Source organism: Solea senegalensis, linkage group LG18, assembly GCF_019176455.1.
Source record: "Solea senegalensis isolate Sse05_10M linkage group LG18, IFAPA_SoseM_1, whole genome shotgun sequence".
NCBI classification, from domain to species: domain Eukaryota; kingdom Metazoa; phylum Chordata; class Actinopteri; order Pleuronectiformes; family Soleidae; genus Solea; species Solea senegalensis.
The window spans coordinates 19055319-19077423 of NC_058041.1; the positions used below are offsets into that span (position 1 = coordinate 19055319).

The 22105-nt window shown below is 41.4% G+C and overlaps 2 protein-coding genes across 8 annotated transcripts in view; one reads left to right on the top strand and one right to left on the bottom strand.

The window, feature by feature from the left end:
* The window catches only part of LOC122759265 (rho GTPase-activating protein 23-like), a 32247-nt gene extending 21987 nt beyond the window's left edge, over nucleotides 1–10260 (top strand). For 3 of the 6 annotated variants that reach the window (XM_044013994.1, XM_044013989.1, XM_044013993.1), the window contains exons 3-23: nucleotides 243–273; nucleotides 729–824; nucleotides 1302–1380; nucleotides 1477–1537; nucleotides 1969–3427; nucleotides 4501–4609; nucleotides 4755–4794; nucleotides 4887–5024; nucleotides 5116–5424; nucleotides 5501–5562; nucleotides 5666–5772; nucleotides 5941–6053; nucleotides 6145–6297; nucleotides 6389–6467; nucleotides 6899–6972; nucleotides 7057–7146; nucleotides 7478–7603; nucleotides 7703–7747; nucleotides 7841–7934; nucleotides 8666–8697; nucleotides 8784–10260. In XM_044013994.1, the coding sequence (XP_043869929.1) occupies nucleotides 243–273; nucleotides 729–824; nucleotides 1302–1380; nucleotides 1477–1537; nucleotides 1969–3427; nucleotides 4501–4609; nucleotides 4755–4794; nucleotides 4887–5024; nucleotides 5116–5424; nucleotides 5501–5562; nucleotides 5666–5772; nucleotides 5941–6053; nucleotides 6145–6297; nucleotides 6389–6467; nucleotides 6899–6972; nucleotides 7057–7146; nucleotides 7478–7603; nucleotides 7703–7747; nucleotides 7841–7934; nucleotides 8666–8697; nucleotides 8784–9761 (4275 nt within the window). In that variant the 3' untranslated portion in view covers nucleotides 9762–10260. The remainder of the gene's footprint in view (nucleotides 1–242; nucleotides 274–728; nucleotides 825–1301; nucleotides 1381–1476; nucleotides 1538–1968; nucleotides 3428–4500; nucleotides 4610–4754; nucleotides 4795–4886; nucleotides 5025–5115; nucleotides 5425–5500; nucleotides 5563–5665; nucleotides 5773–5940; nucleotides 6054–6144; nucleotides 6298–6388; nucleotides 6468–6898; nucleotides 6973–7056; nucleotides 7147–7477; nucleotides 7604–7702; nucleotides 7748–7840; nucleotides 7935–8665; nucleotides 8698–8783) is intronic. The other 3 variants (XM_044013991.1, XM_044013990.1, XM_044013992.1) reach the window with 3 other exon arrangements.
* A 1177-nt stretch (nucleotides 10261–11437) lies between these two features.
* Nucleotides 11438–20528, bottom strand: acbd4 (acyl-CoA binding domain containing 4). Of its 2 annotated transcripts, none has more exons than XM_044013117.1 (10): nucleotides 20458–20528; nucleotides 19249–19391; nucleotides 18669–18789; nucleotides 17930–18014; nucleotides 17387–17507; nucleotides 16888–17126; nucleotides 16192–16372; nucleotides 15876–16105; nucleotides 15700–15762; nucleotides 11438–13253 (listed from the first exon to the last, which is right to left on the bottom strand). In XM_044013117.1, exons 1-10 carry the CDS (start codon nucleotides 20487–20489, stop codon nucleotides 13122–13124), a joined length of 1347 nt encoding a protein of 448 aa, XP_043869052.1. In that variant the 5' UTR covers nucleotides 20490–20528; the 3' UTR covers nucleotides 11438–13121. The 2 variants fall into 2 exon arrangements, with proteins under 2 accessions (XP_043869052.1, XP_043869053.1); XM_044013118.1 differs by lacking the exon at nucleotides 20458–20528 and adding an exon at nucleotides 20261–20355.
* Nucleotides 20529–22105: the final 1577 nt, after the last annotated feature.

Consider the following 22105-nt stretch of genomic DNA (forward strand, 5'->3'; position numbering starts at 1 on the left):
ATACTTTACAACAACTCAGTTGAAATTACATTATTAGAACAGAACTCCAATATTATTTATATGTAAACAGCCATTATAACAATCTTCATTATTACTACTCAGTTCTCAGGAACACAGTAGTTTGTTACTACATTATTGGAGGAGAACTCTGTTGAGTGAAGCCTGTTTTGGGTGTTATGTGAGCTGAGTAGCACCCCCCTGTGGCCCCTCTCCCTAACATCTGCCCTGTGTTTCACCTACAGGATGAAGAGAATGGAAACACCACTGGATCAGGTGAGTGTTACCTGTTCCACTGACTAAAATCAGGGAGACTTAATCATTTTTCTCTATTTTTCAATGAACCTGTCTCCCCCACCCTTTCCTTCATTTAAATTTTTATTGAATTTAGGTAAATGACAATGGGTTAGGGTTAAAGAGTCTGCAATTCACTGTCCTATAATCAAATAAAAAGTGCAGTAATCATGTTACTTTAACAGATAAACAATATTTAGATAGTAAATGATAGAGTAAATGTAATAAGTGTCCACTGAGACGTTACATAAAGTCAACACAAAGCTGAGTAATGAGTGGGAGAATGGAGGGTAGTGAACGTTCTTTTGGGACTCATTAAGATCTATTGAATCTATTGTTCTGGTTTATGAAGTGCAACTGCTGAGAATGTGTGTGGGTACTCTTTTATATACACATGTAGGTGGAGCTGATGTATGCTTGTGTGTGTGTATTTGAAGCAGGTCGGCGGCAATCTCGCTTGGAGCCAATGGACACCATCTTTGTGAAGAGTGTCAAAGAAGATGGACCTGCCCAACAAGCTGGACTGTGTACAGGTAGAAGAAGTTCTCCACTCTTCAAATCTCATCTGAGTTAGTTATCATTAAGGCCCCCATTCACACAAAAATAAAATTTACAAAAATAAAATTTGCCGTAAAAACACGGCATTGTTTTAGGAAATGTCCACAATTGCAAATACAAGAAGAGCAAGAGGGAGGTGGGACTATGACATCATCAATTTCCCAAAATAGCGTATCGTTTGTTTACATGAAAACACATGTTTTGAGTTTTCTAATGACACTTGTGTCGGACCCTGATGAACATCCAAAATTTATTTTTTTCTTCGTCATTGGCTGTAGTCCAGAATATGACCTGAATGACTGAACCTCCACCGACATAAACAAACCGACCACTAATCCAGATCTGCACCAGCGTTTAATGGGTTCTTGCAATGAAAACAATAAGCTAAACAAAAACAGTTACGATAGCTCAGCATATGCAAAATGTATTGCATGAATATTGTGTGTGTCCAGGTGACAGGCTGGTTAAAGTAAACGGGGAAAGCATTCTTGGGAAAACCTATTCTCAGGTGATCACACTTATCCAGAACAGGTGAGGGGCTGCTATTCTTATATATTATTTTAATGTCACACTATTTCAATGACCTCTTTTGTTTATTTGTTGACATATGCTGATTGTCTTTTGTAGTGAAAACATTCTGGAACTCTCTATTATGCCAAAAGATGAGGATGTGTTGCAGTTGGTAAGTGTGAGTATGATCTTTCTTCTATTTTCTCTTCTTACCTCTTTTTATTTTACCTTGTTGCTTAAAGCTAAAGCAAAACTATGCAGGATTTTGTTTACCCTAATGTAACATCTTCAGAGTCATTGTGATGGTTATTGGGGACTGTCTCTACTCCCCCTACAATCTGTTAGTGGAAAACTTGCAAGATCAGGGCCGCCAACATGGAGTCCTCAGAATCAGAAGGCTCTCACAAAGTCTTGGGCATCACGAGAAGGGGGACCAGACTTGCAAAGTTCCACTTTAAGAAAGTTAATCAAGTTTCAGTTTTGGCCGTGCAATAAAAATCAGTCTGTAGCGCAAAGAAAAATCTCTCTGCCCTCCATTGGTTCCTGCCATATTTGTTCTCTCATCTTTTCCATCATGTTTGATAATGTTATCCTAACTCCTGTCCACAGGCATATTCCCAGGATGCCTACCTAAAAGGTAATAAGCCATATTCAGGCGAAGCCCAGAACCTGCCTGAGCCTCCATCTGCCGGTTACCCCTCCGCTCCTCCAAGCATCAAAGCCTCCAAGCCTGGTCACAACCACCACACTCTCCCAGACAACTGGCAGTGTAGATCCACCCCCACCATCTCACCACTGGACAACCACCCACCTGCTGCTTCTACCCCCATCTCCGGCTGGTCCGGGGGTCCGGAGAATTCAAGTGGTCACTTTGCCCAGTCGGGGCGGCACCGCGGAGTCTGCTCTTCAGCTATCAGCGCACTGGACTTTCACTTTGCTAACCACAATGCTGCCATTGCCTCCGCAACACTGCCTGCACCAAGGAAAAGCCGCCTGCCAGCATCTGCCCGTGCCCATGCCGACGCCCTCTGCCACCAGGCTCTGTCAGAGTGGTACTACAGCCAGGCTCAAGCCGCAGAGCACATGTCCCCCCGACACCGCAGTATATCTCAGGATCATTTAGTGGAGTTGGGGTTGGGGTTGGCACTTGGTCCAGGCCCTACGTCTGTTCCCACAACATCCTCAGAGCAACGTAGAAGAGAAACCTTACTGCACCACCACCAGGCAGCTGCTGCATCTCATGATTCCTTTTGGCAGGGTAGCTGGAACGGTGTGTCCGGACCAGGAAGCAGGTCCTGCTCAGAGAGCCTGCTAGCAGCTTATGCCGACTATGAACACAACTATGAGCGTTCTGTTGAAACGCTGGCACAAGCGTCTGCACTGATCTTACCACGTTACGAACACATCACACACAGTTCCACTACAACAAAGTTCAGCAAACAGACAGACCATAAAGCCTCAGAGGGATATCAGCACCAAACCACAGTGATTCCTCCCATCACAACCTCCTCCTCAATGCCTCCAATTGGTAGGCAGTCAGGTCAGCAGATAGCTGAACCCCAAACAAGGAGAGTAAAAGCAGAGGAACTGGTTGGCTACAAAAGCTACAGTCCTTCTTTCTCCCGCAAAACTGGTCATCTCTTACAGCAGGCACACTCCTTCAGAGAGCCCGGCTACAGTGGCCCCCACTTAACCTGGAACTCTGGCCGCAGAAGCAGTCCTGCAGACAGCAAGGAGCAGGTGGTACCAAGGCCCCAGTCCACACCAACCATGTCTGGATCAGAAGAGGAGCAAGTTCAGCTGAGGGACGACAGGGAGGTCATCGCTCCCATCTCTGTGAATCAAGAGGTAGTCCTTAGGCAGAAGCCTCCTGCAAGCCGCCGGGCTCCTGTTCAGGCTCTTCGTCATTCTTACTACACATCACATGTGGACTCACCAGAGCCTCCTGGATTGACACCTTCATCAGGCACTCCCTCTCCTGTGTCTATGGGGCCCAGCCCAAAACATGGGGCCAATGGGAGCCTGGCACAGCATGCACTTGACTCTTTGTCCTCCATTCCCTTCATAGGTTAGTGAGCTGTCTTCTGTAGCACTTCAATAACCTAGCTTACTCAAAAATACCCTGCTCATGCAGTGCATGTATTTCTGTAAACAGGCACATCTATGTTTTGTATTGTCTGTTGCTTCAGAGCTTAACAGATTTTCATATTATTCTTTCTGTTCTTTTAACATTCTGTGTCTGTCATACAAATGTCTATTCTGCTCGATATTGTCTGTCTTTTAACCTTAAATACCCCAACCCTAAACCTGTCCAATGTTTGTGTCCTGTTAAAATTGTGGAAGCTCTTCTCTAAAACAGAGCTGCTCCAAGGCAGAAACAACCTCATAGGTCAAATAAAGTCAGTTTTGTAGACTAAATTTAGCACAAAGCCTGGAGAGGCTGTGCTGTTTTACAACGTAGACACTAGCCCATACATAATATATGCTGATATTAGATCACTGAGCGGTAAAGCACTCCTGACATTCCCAAACCAGGTACTCTCCTCTTTCCGTCAACCCTTTAGCCTAACATTGCTAATTGAGGCCAATCTGCTTCAAGCCTTTGTCTGTCACTTCAGTCGAGGTGAATCTGCCCCCAGAGCAGCTCAGCCTGAGGGAACTCTGTTTTGTCTTAAAATCCTCGTGTCTCACCCCTTTGTCACTCATCTGTGATGACGACTTTGCAGATGAACCCACCAGTCCTAGTATCGACCTAGAGGCCTGCTATGTTCCAGCCTGCTCTGTGGTGTCCGGTTCACAGGCCTTCACTGTGGCCACCCTCACTTCCACCTCTGTCTCCCCCACCCTCTCCTTCATCTCCTCCTTTGTCCAACTTCACTGTCAGGACTGCAGTGAGTCTCACTCGGTCTCTCTAAATACTCAAAGGCTCTACATGTTGCTGCAGGACGTTATCATGCTCAGCTAAAATTTATGCAGAACTTTTCACGTCAGTCTTTTCTGTCAATAAGTGGTACATTATTGTTCAGCCTTAGATTCTTGTCTCTCTACCTTGTCTCTATCATGTCTTGTCTCTACCATAGATTCCATTTGAAACCCTAAGCATCATCACTTTTTCTTCAGTCGGTCTTTTTGTCTCTTCAGGAAGTATAAAAGGACGCCGCTCCTCTTACCTTCTAGCTATCACCACTGAAAGATCCAAGTCCTGTGATGAAGGGCTCAACAACTTTAGGGAAGAAGGTCGAGTCTTCTCGTAAGTCAGAAACTAGTACATACCCAAACTTTGTGGGGTGCATCCTTCCATAGACTCATGTTGTTAGGCCATATCTTGAACTGAAATTTCCTATTTGCAATTTCTCAACAACACTGATGCTGTCGATGCTCATGCTTCTCCACAGCAAACTACCAAAAAGGGTCAAGAGCTTTTTCACCGATGGGGTAAGTCATTAAAAACACATTACACTTGACCACAAGTGCAGAATGGCTAGAATTTTGCAGCAACCAAATCAACTATGAATCCTGTATTTTAGTCTCTGGAGAGTCTTCGAGCTCAGGAGGAGGCCCGGTCCAAGCGCCACTCCACCTCTGAACTGGGAACCATCACCTTCAGTGATGTGCGCAAGGAGGGCTGGTTACACTACAAGCAGATCCTCACAGAGAAGGGAAAGGTACAACACTTTAGGACAGTTGCTGTTTGGGTGTGGGATGTTTTAAGTTACTTCAACTCAATTTTTTCCACCGGTCTCGTCTTCTTTGTAGAAAGTTGGCAGTGGCATGCGCCCTTGGAAACGCGTCTTCTCTGTGCTGCGCTCCAATTTGCTCTTCCTCTACAAGGACAAGCGGGAGGCGGTCCTTCATGGGGCAGGGGCAGGGCCCAGCCAGGACGAGCACCCCCCAGTGAGCATTCGCGGCTGCCTAATTGATATAGCCTACAGCGAAACCAAGCGTAAGAACACCCTGAGGCTCACAACGCAGGACTTCTGCGAGTACCTGCTGCAGGCCGAGGACCGAGACGACATGCTGGCCTGGATAAGGGTCATCAGAGAAAACAGCAAGACTGATAACGAGGTAGATCTTCTCACCCTATTACATCTTATACAGTTCATGCAAACCAAAACTAACTCATACTTTCCATTTGTCACAGGAGATTGGTTTCTCAAGACAAGCTCTGATCAACAAGAAGCTTAACGATTACAGAAAACACAGGTGAGCATTGTAGATTAACGTTTGTCCTCATGTCCTGTACTGTCCTTCCTTCAACATTCAAAAATATGGTCTGATTCATCTTTGTTTCTCTTTTTTGATGCAGTCTGACAGGCGGCAAACCAGATACCTCTCCCAAAATCCATCGCATGAAGCCCCCCTTCCTCCTGGCCAAGACTGACAACACCTCGGTGAGCCGCTCTTCCAGAACAGGTGAATTCATGAAGCATATGACAAGCTGTAAACTGCTAGTTAACTGCCAGCAGTGCAGGTGCTGCAGGTCTGAAATATCTCAACAAATGTTGAATGGATTGACGTGACGTTCGTGGTTCACAGAGGATGAACTCTGATGACTGGTGCTGTTAAAATCTGTGTCCTCAGATGACAACAAGGCACTGTGGGGCATCAATATCATGAAAAAAGCCAAGAAGACAGGCAGTCCAAAGGCCTTTGGCGTGCGACTGGAGGACTGTCAGCCAGCTGTCAACCATAAAGTAAACACCTAAACAAATAAACACAAAGAAGCAGTGAACTCATATTAATACTTTTCATTGAAACACACCCCTGGCATCTCCCTCTCTGCAGTTTGTCCCACTGACAGTGGAGATGTGCTGCACCATGGTGGAGGCGACTGGCCTGGACTACACAGGCATTTACCGGGTCCCGGGAAACAACGCCATGGTGTCCAACCTTCAGGAGCATCTCAACAAGGGCCTGGACATCAACACTGCTGAGGAGGTGTGGAGAACGGACCACCCAGTTTGTTTTGTCAGATCATTGTTAAGTAATCTAAACCATACTGAACCCTCTCCTCCGTCTGTATCCACAGAGATGGCAGGACCTAAATGTGATCAGCAGTCTCCTTAAAGCATTCTTCCGAAAATTGCCTGAGCCTGTGTTTACTGATGGTAAGACCAGTTGTTTGTTTATTTTCAAGTTTAGCATGATCATTATGAACATGTACAGTGTGTAAATATGAGATGAGATGAGATGAGATTCAACTTTATTGTCATTACTCAAATACAAGTTTCGGGTAACGAAATGAGGTTTGCATTTCACCAGAAGTGCAACAAGCAGAACGTGCAGAATAGGAATATATATGTACAGAAGTAGATTTGTTCTATGGATAAGTATAAATATAAAGAACATATATGAATATAAATGAGTGCTATAAATACATTTATATTGTGCAGATTATTATATACAGATAAGGTGCAGTGTATACGCTATATTAAGAGACAGATATGGATAAATGCTAATTTACAGAATATATTTTACAGAAATATAACTCTGCACCTCAGTGATACAAATAAATGTCATTGTACGTTTCATTGTACAGACAAATACAATGACTTCATTGATGCCAACCGAATAGAAGACGCAGAAGACCGTTTGAAGACCATGAAGAAACTGGTATGTGTCTCTTTCACAGATTCTACTACTTTACTTATTCTATTTGTGACATCCTTTAGTCTCATCCATTCCATCTTTATCCAGATCTGTGACCTTCCAGATTACTATTACCACACCCTCAAGTACCTGGTGGGTCACCTGAAGAAGGTGGCAGATAACGCTGAAAAGAATAAGGTAACCAAACCTTCTCTAATTAAATGTTATGGTTTTGTGTTCGGAATAACTTTGGGAAATTGGAAGACTATGGCCAAGCAGAAAGGGAATTTGGCTTGTAAATTGCTGGTTCAAATTCCCGCCAGGTCAAGGGCTGAGCAGGGTCCCCAATCCCTAGTACTCAGTGTAAATTGAACATTGACCTCAGCCAAGGGGGAGTCACATCCATCGTAGTCCTAGTGTTGGTCCCAAGGCCAAATAAATGGGAGGACTGGATAAATGGGAGTGTTGCATTAGGAAGGGTATTCGCCATAAAAGAGCCATACATGACGCAATTTTATACGGTTCTCAGATGGAGCCAAGAAACATAGCCTTGGTGTTCGGTCCCACTCTGGTGAGGACGTCAGAGGACACCATGACCGACATGGTCACTCACATGCCTGACCGCTACAAAATAGTGGAGACACTTATCCTGCATGTAAGATCCAACATATTTTTCCTAAATGTAACACCTCGACAGTTACAACTACTCTCGTGTTAACGGTACATTGTCAAATTGTTTTCGTTTCCTAAACAGTACAACTGGTTCTTCGGCGACGGAGAACTGGATAAGGAAGAGAAGGTAGAATTGTTGTTTTTTTGTCTTATTAATTACAATACCCTTGTCCCCAAATCTGTAAATTTATCTCTGTTTTTGTGTGTGATGTGTGCAAAGGCTCCAGAGGATAAACAAGAAACGCAGCCTGTGCCCAATATTGACCATCTGCTGTCCAACATTGGCAGACCAGGCATGCCAGGGGAGGCGTCTGGTGAGGATAAGTTCCAATCCAACACATTGATCTGATCAAATTTGGTAGAATGAACTATCAAAACAACTGAGGCCAACATGTTCATGAGGATATCTCAGTCAGTTATCGGTTGTCCTCATTAACTTTTTTACTGTACCAAACGTACCTGGAACTTTGGAAGTCTCAACATCTGTCCTGTAGACTTTTTGTCTAAAGCCAACTTCCATAGGTGTTTATAAATGAGAACCTCAACATTTTGCCTTTATCGCAAAAGACAAAGTAAGAAACTTACATGCAAACATAGACCTTCCCCTCAGCTTGGCTATTAGCGATGACTAACGTTAACCCTCTGACTCAACTCATTGTCTATCTTTCCCAGTAGATCTTTGTACTTATTTACTTCAGCTGTTCTGTCTCTGCTTGTAAAAACTCACAATGTTTCCAACTTTCTCTCAATTTCTCCCTTTCTTGACCCTTTTACGCACTTTAGCAGAGAAAGTGGATCAGCCTCTTCGGTAGGAACAGGTCTTCTTCTGTTTTGTGTTTTGGATTAATAACACTCAACTCATTCTCCTTTCCATTCTTTTTGGTTTCCCACTCCTGTACCATAACCCATTTGCATTGATGAAGTACTGGTTTTGCGTGTTTTGATTTGCCAGATATGACACATGTGTACCATGCCTAACACCACCTGTTGCTACTTGTTCTTGTAATGGCATGCTTCTAATTAAATCTCTATTATATTCTCTTAGATTCCACACCCAACGATTCACTTAAGTCAAAGGTAAGCATAAATACCTCTCTTACACTTTAAGATCATGGATCATAAACAAACATGACATATATATCACTATGATTTCAACTTTTCAGCATTCCTTGAACTCCAAGAAAGACCTGAATGCCAGGGACTTAATGCCCAAATCCATTATCAGCGCTGTGACCAGAAAACGTAAGAAATGCCTCAGTACTCACTTGCCGGGCAGCAGCGAGGACGAGGACACCGAGCACGAGCCAGTCAAAGCCAGTAACTGCAGGGCAGGAGGCGGCGGTGAGGAGGACAGAGGCGAGGAAGAGGTCATCAAGGGAGAACATATTCCTAAAAAGGAAAAATGGGATGAAAAGGGAAATGGGGTAAAGGATAAAGAAAACCTAGTGGGAATAGAAGAGGCTGGAGGGGATGTAGAAAAGGAAACAGGCACTGGAACAAAAGACCCTGAAAGCGAGAGCAGGCAGAGAACGACCATCCCGAGAAGTCGACTGCAGCAGCGCCCCCACAGTTTACTCTACTCGCATCATCAAATCCATGCGACATACCCGAGACACTCACCTGAGATTAAACCCGCCTCACACACGAGAGCCGACAATCTGCCAACACGACGGCCCACCGTACCTCTCTGGATCTCCCCCAACAGGCCTCCCAGCCTCTACCACGCTTCCAGCTTTCAAGGAACCCAGCATCCTGACTGGAACCAGCCAGTGCCAATTCGCTACAGGAAGTCGAGAGGAGGCAGGACAAGGGCCGTGTCCATGAATGTGGACCTTGAGCTGGGCAGGAACGATGACAGAGTACGAGGGTGGAGAGCAGAGAGGGTGGAGGTGATCAGAGTCATTGAAGGGGCACCAGGTCAGCATGGGCACATTGGGATTCCTCAGGGTTCAATTGCAGGCCCCAGGTCAATTCAGCAAATAGATCCCATCCCTCATCTTGCCCAGAGAGCTCCCCCTATCTCATCCTCAGGATGGATTGATCACACCTCTCCAGGATCATCCACGGTAGTTCTGCGGAGATCGGGACTGGATCCACGTGACAAGACAAGAGCCCGTCGTCGCCATACAGTGATAATCTAATCGTAGTTTAACCCATTAATGTATTGCCAAGTTCTCAGTAAACACTGGATCACCCGCTGTAACGGTTACTAAAGCAAATTACTTGAAAGGTTTTGTCCTTCTTGGGATTTTACAGAGATAGCTTTTAGGTTTCTTGAATTGAAATTAGTGCCATTAATTTTTAAACATTTGCTTGATTGTCATTGCTGTCCTTATACACTGTACAAATAACATTAGGGTTAAGTTCCTGGTATTGATCCATAATTCCATTATAACCTTTCAGAACAATTTAAATCAAGTGGTCTGAGAAACCTAGACATCTGCTCCACCTATGGTGCTTTTCCACTGTACATTTCCAGCACGACACCACTCGATTTGGTATCCTTTTCCATGACTTTATAGCTCCTCCTCAACGTGGACGGAGTCGTCAGCGTAATGGCTGTGTGAAACTGCTGTGACGTGGTTTTATACGGGACACAAACACACAAACTTGTGACTTCGGTGTAACTGAATCTTTAGAATCAGTTTGATTAAAAAGATTTGTTCACAAAATTGTTCAGTACTTCCTGCATTCCTGAACTGAAATACCACTGAACGTAGACTTCTCTGTTTAACATTTTAGACATTTCCTTGGAGATTAACGCATGTTTTCAGGGATTTGAAACTCCAGTGACGACACTCTCTGAGCAATCAGTGGTTGACAGTCTGTTGACGCCACATTTTAGTATTGGCTCAGCTCATTTGGAACCTCGCCTGAGCAGGTACAAAAAAAAAAAAACCCACCAGGAACACTGATGGAAAAGCAGAAAAACGAGAATAGCCAAGCTGTGCCGTGTCGTACTGGAACTGTGTCGTGGAAAAGCGCCACTCGTCTATCTGTTAACAATTGTAACAAGCAATACCTTTAACCAACTGTGGGGAGCCCGAGAGTCACTGTTAAAATACTCCAGTTATGTTGAATGAAGATTTAACAAATTCTGGTGAATGGCACAGTCCATATCCTGCAGCATCAATATGAGGACCTAGTTTCTAAAAGTTTAATTTCATCAAGAAGATCCAGTTTTTTTACTTTTTTTACAAGCTCTTCCCAAACCTTCAGCGACTTCACCAACTGGACCATGCGACTTGGGCATTAACTCCTTCCAGCTTCCGTGGACTAAAACGATGCATGCACACAGTCCGTCATACGTGACGACTTATGGAAATATGCAAATCCTAAGTGTTAAACACAAGCCTGTTCATCCCTATATATGTATGTATGTGTGTGTGTGTGTGTGTGTGTGTGTGTTTGCAAAGACAGGTCAGAGTTTTGACGAACTGTTTGAGGCAGCTACGTGACGTCATGCCAAAATTGTTATTATTATTATTAGGTGGGTTTTTTTGGGGGTCGTTGTGTTACACTCCTATTGATACTTATATCAGTGTTATGCAGACACTGTCGTCATGGCAACAGGTGAACATTGAATGAATGAATGAATAAACAAATAACCCCCCTTAAACCGCAAAGTCTTACCTGACATTTTCAAATTTTTCAGTGTTCCTGTTGAGTCTGAAGAAACAGACGTGTGTTCCATGTATGTGTGTGTCTGACTGATGTGCGTGGACCAATTTTTTTTTATTAACAGTTGTACAAAGAAAAAAAAGCCTTGTTAACTTAACCTGTGTATATACATATTATACATAATATATTAAATTATTTGTTTTGGAAATGAGCGTCCAAGTGCTTTTGTGTTTATTTTTCTGTAGTTTCACAGTATGTGCAGAGGAGGCGCTAATGAGACTGAGGAGGTTCAGTTATCATTATTATTTTCCCGTTTCTTTTATGGTTTGTTTTCATCTGTAAATTGATCTGTTTTGCGGATTTTCACTCCGCAAAACAGATCAGTCACTGCTGACATGAACGCCGCCACAGCTTACTAAAAACTAATGTTTACATGCAGCAGTTAAAGGAACAGTCCGAAGGTTTGTTAACTCATTTCAATCAGTAATATGCCACGTTTCAAGGGTTGCATAATTTTCAAAAGTGTAAATAAACAGGAATAAACTGGAAATTTTCAAAATTGAAGATTGAGAACTTAAATATAGTTGGTAAATAATAAACGTAATCCAACATAATCTTTGGCTAAAACCATCACATTTGATGCAAATACAGTTAAATATCAATGATATAACAAAATGTTTTTATTTGTGTATGCCACAGTTTCTTTAAATTATCCAAAAAATCCATTCAATTCCCATAAATGCCCATAATTCCAATGGAAAGTTTCCTATGTGGAATATTTCCAAATTTCACTTTATACCACCAATCGTAAAGTAACAAACAACATAGCACAGAAAGTAGAATTAATTCAAACTTGATTTTTTGGAAAAACAGACAGAATTAATTAATAAATTGTGGGATAATCTTTTTCTAGAATATTTGTTGTTATATACAGTTAGTAGTACTGTGTATATGAAATGTCTGTTTAAGGTTACTTGGTAAATGTCTCAACACAAATGAATTAACTCTTAAGAGTTCCTGTAATAAAAATAAATATTAATTTTTCCTCTTTAAATGAGTCAAATATTAATAGTATTTTGGGGAATTTAACCCTTTAAAAGGTTTTTTATTGAAAAAAAAAACATTTTAAAAAAAAAACGTCACACATCTGTTCCTCGTCAGGAACAGAAAATGTCAGCTTCCCAAAAGCTGCTGTAAAAATATTATATATTAATATTTTTTCCACTTTAAATGAGTCAATCTTTTAATACGTCATCCTGAAATAAAAATCAAATATTAATAATATTTTTGGGATTAAAAACCCACTGTTTTTTTTTATCAGTAGATGCTCAAGGAGACGAAAAAAGAGCTAAAATCCAGATTTGCTGCTAAAGATTAGAGACACTTCATGCTTCTGGTCTTAAATCCAGATTTTAATTTGACCGCATGCTTTAGGGTTTTTTACATGACTGTTCACATTGATTGGGTAGTTTGAAATCAATTATTATTTCCTATATAAAAAGACGATGAATTGCAGATGCTGACATTACACTGGGATTAAATGTAGTTTAGATGTACGCTGGAAGACAAAGTGTCCTCTCTGTTAATCCAGAGAGCAGCTCCTTCATGTTGTTGTGCATAATCCACAAATGTTGAGTTATGGAAACAGACCTCAGTATGTGTTTCCTGCTGCTCGACTCAAGATCCACTTAATCAGTTTTAAATAAAGATTCACTTGTAGTGAGAGAGAGGGAGAAGGTTTTTCTGTTGCTCCTGAGCTCAACAGCACAGTCAGATAACTCCTTCAGTCCACACAGAGTTCGCTGGAAGGACGCCTTCCCATGAATTCGTGTTGGTATGAGTTAGTGCTCGTACCCGTGAGTGTGTTGGGGGGGTTTGCATCATAAAGACACACGGTTTCTCTTCTGGGCTTTCCTCATCAGGTAGACGACGCCCTGAGCGACAAACGGCCACACGAGGAAGAGGAGGACGGTCTGACCCGACACGTCAAAAGGCCACCACCTCTCGTCCTCCTGACAGAGAGAGAGAGTTCATGATTTAAGGTCACAGATTAGAGACGAATGATTTTACTGTCAACAGTAACACACACAGACTTTAGTGAGGAGTCACAATGCAGTGATGAATCTTTGTCTGTGATTGGACACTCGTTCCGTGGAAGCCCTGAGGTTCTACTGTGATGACAAGTACATGTGCACAAAGCTCTATTTCTGCTGCTCTCCGGTAGAATTTTCTAAATATCACAAACTCTATAAATCATGAGCTATGTGCACCAAATTCTGTCGGCGACGACATGATGGTAAAAGAAGGGTTAACCAGGTAAGAACAGTTGCATCATAAGAACAGACAACACAGAAAACCACCACAACACAATACGACACAAACAGGTTACAAATAGAGTTGCACGATACCCACGGTATCCACGGTACCCACGGTACCCCGCGGTGCCAAATCGTAGCGGTTCCTACTATACTAGAAATTCTACACAACGGTACTACCGTGGATTACTATACTACCGGTGCCAGTTTTTGCTACATTGCGGCCGCCTCTACTCTCCTCCAGGATTTTCACTGCATGCTACTCCCTTGTAAACAAACACACATTGCAACTACTGCAACCGAACGACACAGCTGCTGAATGATTGGCTGTTTGCCCGTTACTGGTGACGTTCGCCCAGACGCGCGCACGTCTTACAGTCACAAACACGAGACAACACACTCACCATGGCAGAAGCACCGGGCCCAAGCGGCGAGTCTGCCGCGGCGTTGTCAGTGGCACCACTAATTTTGCTCACAAAAAACCTCCAAAAGTCGCATTTGGAACTATTTTGGCATTAAACGAGGCACAGACGGTAAAGCAATAGACGATGGCCGTCCACTGTTCACTGTCCACCAAGCTATAGGAGCCTAAGGAGGGAACACATCCAACCTCATAAAACACCTGCAGTGTCGTCACACAGATTTATACAGTGGGTACGGAAAGTATTCAGACCCCTTTAAATTTTTCACTCTTTGTTTCATTGCAGCCATTTGCTAAAATCATTAATGTACACTCAGCACCCCATCTTGACAGAAAAAAAACAGAAATATGGACATTTTTGCTAATTTATTAAAAAAGAAAAACTGAAATATCACATGGTCACAAGTATTCAGACCCTTTGCTGTGACACTCATATTTAACTCACATGCTGTCCATTTCTTCTGATTGTCCTTGAGATGGTTCTGCTCCTTCATTGGAGTCCAGCTGTGTTTAATTAAACTGATTGGACTTGATTAGGAAAGGCACACACCTGTCTATATAAGACCTTACAGCTCACAGTGCATGTCAGAGCAAATGAGAATCCTGAGGTCGAAGGAAGACTCATGGCTGTACTAGCTCAAAAGGAGCTTCTACTCAATACTGAGCAAAGGGTCTGAATACTTATGACCATGTGATATTTCAGTTTTTCTTTTTTAATACATTTGCAAAAATGTCTACATTTCTGTTTTTTTTCTGTCAAGATGGGGTGCTGAGTGTACATTAATGAGAAATAAAATGAACTTTTTTGATTTTAGCAAATGGCTGCAATGAAACAAAGAGTGAAAAATTTTAAGGGGTCTGAATACTTTCCGTACCCACTGTATGTTTATCATGCACCAAACAACATTATAAGTAATTAATAAGTATTTATAACTTACAAGTTGTACAAATACATTGCAGTTCATAAGAATAATAATCAAAAAAGGCCACAGTATCGCGATACTACCCGGAACCGTGATACTTGTGATGTCTGGTATAGTATCGTGGTTACTCATTTTGGTATCGTGACAACTCTAGTTACAAATAAGATCTGTTTTCTCTGTCATTTAAAAGTTGACTGAAATTCACTCAGGGCGATTGACATCAGACATTTTCAAGTCCTTTTGACAGTCGCTGCAGGATGTTCTCAGCTTGGTCCAGATATTCCATCATGTTATTAAAATAGCTACGTTTGTGTGCATATTATTAATTTTTGATATGTTTATTTCAGGATTAAGTAGTTTTAAAATATAAAAATAAAATATATATATATAAAATATTAATATTAATAATACATAATATTTTTACAGCTGCTTTTGGGAAATGGACATTTTTTGCCACTAAGAACAAATGTGTGAGGGTTTTCTTTTTAAATCTGACACTGCAAAAAATTATTGTAGTTTTTTTTGTTTTTCCCGATTAAAAAAACGTTTAAAGGGTTAAAATAAATAATAATAAAAAAAAAAAAAAAACATATATGTAATATTTTGACATATTTGGGTAGGTGACATTTTCTGCCCTTAATGGCATATCTGTCAGGTTATTATCTATAACAGACAGATATACCTCATTATAACACATATATGTATACATATACATATACATATATACACACATATACATGTGGTAGGTCGCATGAAATCAATGGAGGGGAAAAGAACAAAATGGCTGCCAGTGTCTCACCTGGTGTTGTGAAGAAGAAGCTGCTGCACACTGCAGACACTTCCTCCAATCTGAGCCCTGAGCCTGTCTCTCACACACACACACACACACACACACACACACAGAGCAGCAGTGATGTTAACATGTGTATGATGATGATGATGGTGGTGGTGTTGGCAGTGGACGCTCTTACTCACATGTGAGGCAGCGAGTCTCTCCACCACCTCCAGCCGCTCCATCACGCTCCTCATGTCTTCCCTGAGCCTCCGCAGAGCCACCATGATCTGCTGCTGTAGCTGGGCGTCGTGGATCCTCTCCGCTCCGCCCTCTGAGCCGTCACCGCCACCTCGGCCGCTGCCGCCTCCCCCACCGCCGGTGCCGCCGCCACCTGGGCCCCCCCACCTGGGCCCGCCCTGAGGAACACCGCCTACAATACGACAGCGCTGATGAACAACACAAGTGAAACAGATGTGAGGTGAGGTGTGATAAGAAAGTGGCGGAAGCGTCACCCACGTTCTCTCCAGCTGTGGCGAGAGTCTTCTCTGCCGCCGTCTTGTCTTCTGTTGGCTGGACCCTGACCTTTGCCGTCACCGCCCCCTTCTCCACCTTGACCCGCTCCGACCTGACGAGCATCCAGACGGTGACGCGACTCCAGCGAAGCGTGGCCATTCTGAAAACCGTTGATGAGTGGAATCTGCGAACAAGAGCAACTAAATTTAAAAAAAATTTAAACTTAAATATGAATATTTTCTACTTTGTGTCATTTTTCAGCTTCTTAAATGTGAATATTTTCTCGTTTCTTTGCTCCATAAAACAAAGAAAAACATTAGAACCAAAATCTTTGGTTCATGGACAAAAACAAAGACATTTTCAAACGTTTTCTGACATTTTACACACCAAACAAGTACTCAAACAAGTAAGAAAAAAAGGTTAGTTGTATCCCAACAACAAAATACAGCAATGCAGAGATTTTTATTAATATTTGGCACCAAATATCGATATTTTAACTTAACTTAACAATCTGACTGAGCACTAGATGTGTCGAAATAATGTAAAAATCATGATTCTTATCCTTAAAAATTGTAAATCGATTCAAAACTTCCAAAATATCAATTTTCAAAAAAAATAACCAAGCAGATGAGTAGAAAATGAACTTTTTCAGGTTATATCCTGTTTTTTTGTGCATATACATAAATATATAAAATGCACCTTGACGCTGCTGAGCTGCTCCACTGAATCCACAGAGTCGCAGAAGATCTCACTCTCTGAGTCGCTGGTCACCACCGGACACTCGGACACAGCGGAGTCTGCGGCGAGCTTCACCTCGTCGAGCTTCAACTCCTGATCCTGATCCTGATCCAGGTCCAGGTTCTCTGGGAGAAGAGAACCCTCTTTAGGCTCTTCCTCCTCCTCATTCTTCATCTCAGTGCCTTCACTGCCTTTCAGACCTACAGCGACAGACAAACACTGCATCAGCGACATCTACAGCTGCAACTGTTACTATCGACTGTCAATTAATCGATGAGTTGTTTGGTTCATAACATGAAATCTGAAAATGTCAGAAAATGTCTAATAATTTTGGTTTGTGGACAAGACATTTGAGAACATCAAACAAGGTTTCTCGTACAAAAGAATCCAGTTATTTTAACGCTTCAAAGACAGTTTAATTAAGTCCACACGTTGTTGATGATATAAAAATAAAACTGACCTTCTCTGAGGGTCAGCAGTGACTGTGGAGGTCGCGGCATGTCCTCAATGACCAGGTACAGAGGCTCGAACTGATGGAAGAGCGACACTGTCTTCTCGTTGATGGGCGTGGTGTCGATGACCTGCGAACCAGAGGTTACTGTGAGCTGCTCAGAGGCACTGTATTTATGTTTGGTTTTTAAAGCTTTCAGTCATATTTAAAAATGATGCCAAAGAGCTGATGTCAACGTAAAGGAACATCTGTCTGTTAATCCCATAATTGTCCAACAGTTTTTAACTTTAATGTTGTTTGGGTAAAAACTGCAAGAGATATCGGTAGAAATGCGACAGATATTTCACTAAACGACCTCTCCTATCAAAGCCAAGAGCCCTTTAATGACTTTAAACAAAGCAAAGGTTAGAATTTCAGACGCTTTAACGGTATTTGACAAGCAAATCTTGAAATTTTGTTTGTTTCCTTGTTCAGGGGGTTTGTGTCAATTGCAGTTCTTTGTGCTGTGTCGCCCTCTAGTGGAAACTGAAGAAAAAGGGAGAGGAAAAGTACCTCCTGAGCTACTCTCTTCATCTCGTCCACGTATGCTGCCATGGCAACCTCGGAGCTCATGTCTCCCAGGCGGCTCCACGCGTCCCTGACACACACATACACACACACAGTTTAACACAGAGGAACATTCAAGCACAAAATAACAATAACAATAATAATAATAATAATAATAATGATGATCAAAAACTAGGACTGAAAGATCATGGAAGGGCCCTCATGTCGCCCACACAAGCACTTTTATTTAACCCTCTCGAAAATGGCCAATAAAGGGCCAAGAAGGACGTTAAAAATTTCAAATTGGCCGACTTCCACACAGTCCTGATAGGACCCTCGTGTCCCCACACTAGTGTCGCCCACACAAGTCACTTTTGAATCCTCAAAACCCTCTTTTCGCCTTTGATCGTTCATTTACGTAAGGTACAAATCACCAAACGGACGGCAAAATTCCAAGTGGCCGACTTCCTGTTGAGATGACACCATGGTTATGGTCGACTTTTTCGTTCGTCTTGGTCTACAACATCTTTCCACCAAGTTTTCACCTTAGGGGGCGCTACAGAGCCCTTGAGCAACGTACGGCTGTGGGAACTATGCCAATATTGCATTTTCAACAGACCTGACCTCCATGTCAAGTTTTTTATGCACGTTAACGCTTCAAAAATGACCACAAACCACGGATATAATAATAATCTGGAGGATTTCGGCCCCTGGTTTTTCGCACTCAGGCTCTGATTATACTCACCATTTGTAGCGACCTACTGGATCCCAGAACCCGGGTCGTGGCGCTGTACATGGTCCACACACGGCCTGTTTGTAGAGGCTGTAAAAACGCAGCATCAGCTCATACGACGGTCGATACGAGCCTGAAACACAACACACACACTTTTTAAACAATCCGATTAGCTGATTCGTATTTATTAATCATCCTGATGTCTTATTTCTACAAGTAAGTGCCCCGTTCTAAGGTCATTTTAATAATCGTCATTAGTTATTAATTGACAATTCTCAAAAAATATTTTTTCATCCAAAAGTATGATATTTTTTTATTTTTAATGACCAGTTTCATGTATTTAACATTAACTTTACATATTATTTATACTGAAAATACTAGTATATAATTGCACTTAGAGCTGCAACTAACATCGTTGGACCATAACATGATGTTCTCAAACGTGTTGTTCTTGTCCAAAAACTATTCAGTTTTAATGATTTCTTAGGGATTCTTTTCAATTTTTTGGTCCATAAAATGTTAGAAAATGTTGAAAAATATTCAATGAAGACGCTGAACAATCCCAACATTAAGCAACATTAATGTCCCATACCTCTTTTGGGGAGGTTGTGGATGACGTCCACTGCTGCCTGAAAGCGTCTCTGGTGATCGACGACGGGCTCGTCCATTGCCGGGACAGGCATGACACCGTGACTCTTTAAAAATTCAAGAGAGGACTGATGTTTACAGGCGGAGCTGAAAACAGCGAGAGAGAAAAGGCGTCAGTCAGGAAGTCAGGACACGCACATTCTTACGTAAAGCACATGTACTCAGAAGAACAAAGAGGGCAGAGCTGTGATGACAGACTCGTGTCATCCAACAGGTTTTTGGTGAATAACTCTTGTCGTTCCCCTGGTTTTCAGAGAACGTTGCCTTTGATATGCACCAGTTTCACAGAGCAGTGACGTTTACATTCCATTTATTATCATGTACTACGCCTATTAATATTTATTTCATTAGTATTTAATTTATTATTAAAGTGATTTTCAGCTCGAAAAACAAGTAAGAAAACAAGTCAGAAAATGTTAATAACAAAACAAAACCTAGCTATGATTTTCTCATCACGTGTGTATTCTTTTCAGAGAACTTTGCCTTTAATGTTCAACATTTTTACAGTGCTCTTTAAAAACGTTACAGCCTCTCCCCTCCACTTCATTTCGATATTTTATACATATTTTCTCACATTTTGTACCTGAAAAACACTTAAAAATAAAGTAATGCTAATTCCATAACTGTTAAATGCGTGATGTGTAATAATAATTGGATTATAACACATGTAAACATAATTTATGTGTTTATTTATCAGATAGATTCCATTTAATATCACGTAGTATGCCTTTAACAGTTACTCCATAGTTTATATTTAAATGTTTTCCAACTCAAAAATGTCAGAACTTACATTCAATTGTTTAAAAAAAGTAGCGTACAATCTAAACCAGCTTAATAATAAACGCTGTTTTATGATAAATATTTGTTTGACTTTCATTAAAAATCCACTGTGATTTTTGACAGAAGCAAAATCAACAATGCTAAGTGTAGCTTAGCACACGGGCTAACGTCATTACCTCCGTGTATGTGTGCGTGTGTCCGCCGGTGTTCAGCAGGTGAACCGAGTCCACTCTGGTTGGTTTGTTTGTGTTTAAAGTCAGGTTGTTTAACATACACACACACACATATATATATATATATATATACATATATGTATAAACACACACATATACAAACACACACACCAGCAGCGGGACTGACCGCTGTCACTCACCTGCCCTGATCTGACGATGCCGCTGTTAGCATGTTAGCACAGACGCTACTTCCGCGTCCCGCCCCGTCATGTGACGAGGTGACACGCCCACCTGGAAATTTAAAGCAACAATGCCACAAAAAGTCACGAATCTAAAAACCCATATATTTTTTTTTATCATTTTATTTTATTTTAAAAATTGCAGAATTATAGACGAACAATGATAATAATGATAATTAGTAATATAACAATAAAACAATGTGTTTTACATTTTAGGATATTTATTATACTGTTTTATAATTATATATAACATATAATCATGTACAATAGTCATAGTGTAAATAATACAGTTTTATACTGCAGTTTATTATTATTATAATTCTTTTATTGATTCTTGTAAAAAAAAATTTAGGAAACACATCAGATGACAGTTTTATTATAACACACACTGTGTTTGTGTGTGTGGCACCATTGTCCTAATTACAGTAGACAGACAGACAGACAGTATTAGAGGATGATCTATTTTCAGAGCTTTCACTTTGACTGTGATTTAGTTAAAATGAGAGCGAGACAGAGAGAAAGAGAGAGAGAGAGCGAGAGAGAGAGAGAGAGAGAGAGAGACATTTGTTTCACTTACGGACATACACACACGCACACACACGCACTAATCCATTGACGGTAAGATCTGTCTGTCTGTTCTGGGACTTAGAACAACAACAATAGCACCAGTAACCCGGAAATGTTGAGAGTCACCTTTCAAAATAAAACACCAAATAGAAATGATGTGGTCAAGCGTATCATCATTATATATGACAATAATAAAGTACAAAAAACAGGAATTTATATATTACAATCTAGTCTCAAAGACATGTGAGTCACATATACATAGCAAGACGTATGCATATATACATATATGTATAAATGGGGGTGGAGTGGCTCAGTGGCTAAGACCGGTACCACGTGTGCAAAAGACATCATGGTCGCAAGTTCGACTCCACCCCTGGCTGATTGTAAGTCGCTTTGGATAAAAGCATCTGCTAAACGATATGTAATGTAATATCTGTATTTTTTATATATACATATATATATCTATATATATGAATATATATATATATATAAACTAAATTAACAATCAGACTATAAAAAGGTAGAATAGAATATACATAATAGTAATATTAATATTGTACAGTAATAGCAGTGTAATATGATTTATTTCAATCATTAAAGAGGCCATAGCCTCACTTGTGAGATACAGAGGTGTACTTACAAACATGAAGTCGTTTTTATAGTCAAAAATGTTGAAGACATCGGCTTCAAACAAGCCGATGTCTCACCACTGACCAAAACCACACCCACAGAACACGGACTGTCTTGTGATTGGCCAGTTACCTGGAAGTGACGTCATTGGCACGACAGCTCTCAGACCCGCAGCTCCCCCTCTGGAAAGGCGGATGCACCGCTAGCAATTATCAAAACATTGAGTAATGTCGTAATCCCTTACAAGTGAAAGACTGCTGCAGGACGTCTGTAGCTTGGATAACGTTGTGGTTACTGAGATGATAAACACACATGCAAGTGGAACACAACTGTAGCGTGTAGCTTAACCTGTAGCCGGCTATAGCTAATGCTAAACGACAAAACAAGCACACAAAGACAGTTATATATGTAT